Source organism: Daktulosphaira vitifoliae, unplaced genomic scaffold (assembly GCF_025091365.1).
Source record: "Daktulosphaira vitifoliae isolate Bord-2020 unplaced genomic scaffold, ASM2509136v1 Scaffold_2, whole genome shotgun sequence".
NCBI lineage: Eukaryota > Metazoa > Arthropoda > Insecta > Hemiptera > Phylloxeridae > Daktulosphaira > Daktulosphaira vitifoliae.
In genome coordinates this window covers 5128354-5130606 of record NW_026099573.1, presented here as the reverse complement: position 1 = coordinate 5130606, position 2253 = coordinate 5128354, and the positions used below count along the sequence as shown (strand labels likewise).

Sequence of the window (2253 nt, the reverse complement as noted above, 5' to 3'; positions counted from 1 at the left end):
ATTATAATACGGTGTACATCTTTTTATTTTTTTTTTTTTTTAATTACAAACATTCATTTATCGACAGTACCGTAGGTCGTCGCGACTGTTGTGTTGCCTATTTAGTGTGGAACGGCGTATCCATTACTCCAGTATATGTCTTCTACTTATTTTGTATCAATCGCATATAACGATGATAATAATAATAAGTAAATAAATAGGACAGTACACCGCGCGTACGGACTTCATCGGATTTTAAACTAAACGTTTATCCAATGCGCAATAGTAACAAGTCGTGTTCTTAGCGTTTTTCTACAACGGCAAAAATATGCACATTCAATACTATTACAACGCCGCGACTTTTCGTTCCATGTATCATTAACTGGTAAATTAAAATTTTCCACATCGATTCGTTATAATCGTAACATTAATTTACATGTTCATTACAAATATTTTTTCATTGTTATAGCCGATGTTTCTTCAATAGTGTTTGATCCCCGTATATAAATTCATAAAATGTTTATTAAAGCGTGTATTCACGTTGAGATAAAAAACAAAGTATGAATCAACTCGATGCAAATCACTACAGTGTACGACATGCTTATTTCATTTATTATTAAATTGCTTTTATTTATTATAAATATTTCATTTTATACGATAATAATTATTTGACAATATCTATTCAAAGTACACGGGACGGTTTTGTTTCGTTTTTTCTTTTATAGCTCGCGTAATAACGGCAAGAGCGATGAATTTAATTATTAATCGTTCGTTGTGTTTACAGGACAATCTGATGGAAAATTACTTCAGACGACTCGCAGACCGCGACAGATCCGAATCCATGTGTTTGGCCGCCGTGGAACGTCACCTGGCCGCTTCGAACAAGACGCTCGCGGGTTACTGTTTACCCGAGCCCGATAGCGCTATGTTAGTACCGGACGCCGCGCCAGCCGACAACGCGACGGCGGCAGCAGATGTCGCCGAGTTGGTCAGTCGACTGAATGAACAACAGCGGACGATATACGTTGAACAACGTCCGCGATTACGCTAAACATATTGTTTTGTGTGTTACAAATGACGAGTGCAAGAACATCAACGATCAGGTGCTCCACAGTCGAGTGACGGGGTCGCAGAGGGTGTACACCGCCACCGACACCGTCGTAGCCGACGACGACGACGAGGCGGCCAATTTTCCCGTAGAGTTTCTCAACACTCTGGAAGTGGACAACTTGCCGCCGTACAGGTTGACTCTGAAGGTGGGCGCGATCGTCATGTTGCTGAAGAACCTGGACACGGCCAGACGGCTGTGCAACGGCACCAGACTGGTAATTACTGAGCTCAGGCAACATAATTTTAAAGCTAAACTGTTGACAGATCTCGACGCCGAGGAGATAGTCGTTCCGATCGTTCAGACGAGGACGTCCGGGGACGGCGACATTCCACGTCGCATGTGTCGTTACCAGTTCCCCGTGGGCTCTGCTACGCCATGACAGTCAACAAGTCGCAGGGCCAGACGTTCGATCGTGTCGGCCTGTCGTTGACGGTACAGCCGTTCGCCCACGGACAGCTGTACGTGGTCTTTTCGAGAGTGCGCAACCAAAATTCCATCAGGGTGTAGACTTTGTCGGCCGTGGACGGGCCGTGCGTTGTGAAAAACGTCGTGTACAGGGAAGTATGAAAGGTTACAAATATATAAAAATCAAATTAATTGGCCGCAACGAAAAATTTGTAACTTTCATGGCGTTTTACAAAATTATAAGAAGAGGGTCGCCAACCTACTGGGCGAGACAGTGTATTGTCGGACCACAGTAGGATTTTAAAAAAATTAACTATTGTATATTAAAACAATTAGAAACAAATATATAATTAATAAATATCAAAGTTGATGTCCGTTGAGTCGTTGATAGTAGATGTACACCAAAACCTCGTGACAGTTGTCACATAACCATATAGATCAGGGATGACCTTATACAAGGCCGTTGCCCGTACCTTATAAACTAGGGGAATTGATTTTTGAAAGAAAAAAAAATACACGAGTCCATTGAAGATGGAACACGCAAAAAAGAAGAAACAGATGATGGTTAAGTTAAATTAAGGGGATTTTTTTAAAAAAAAAACAAAAAAAAATTAAGTTAACACGAGGCAAAAAACCGAATGGTCAAAAAACCTCGTCTACAAATTAAAGGGGAACAAAGAAAGAGAGAAAAAAAAAAAATAGATATTAATAAAAAAAATAGTTACACCTACACTTTTATCATTAGAGAATACGATGAA

At 40.6% G+C, this 2253-nt stretch overlaps 1 protein-coding gene across 1 annotated transcript; it reads left to right on the top strand.

Annotated features, from left to right (window-relative positions):
* Positions 1 to 980: 980 nt before the first annotated feature.
* Positions 981 to 1469, top strand: LOC126897905 (uncharacterized). The gene has a single exon (XM_050671851.1). It carries the CDS (start codon positions 981 to 983, stop codon positions 1467 to 1469), a length of 489 nt encoding a protein of 162 aa, XP_050527808.1.
* The last annotated feature ends 784 nt before the right edge of the window (positions 1470 to 2253 follow it).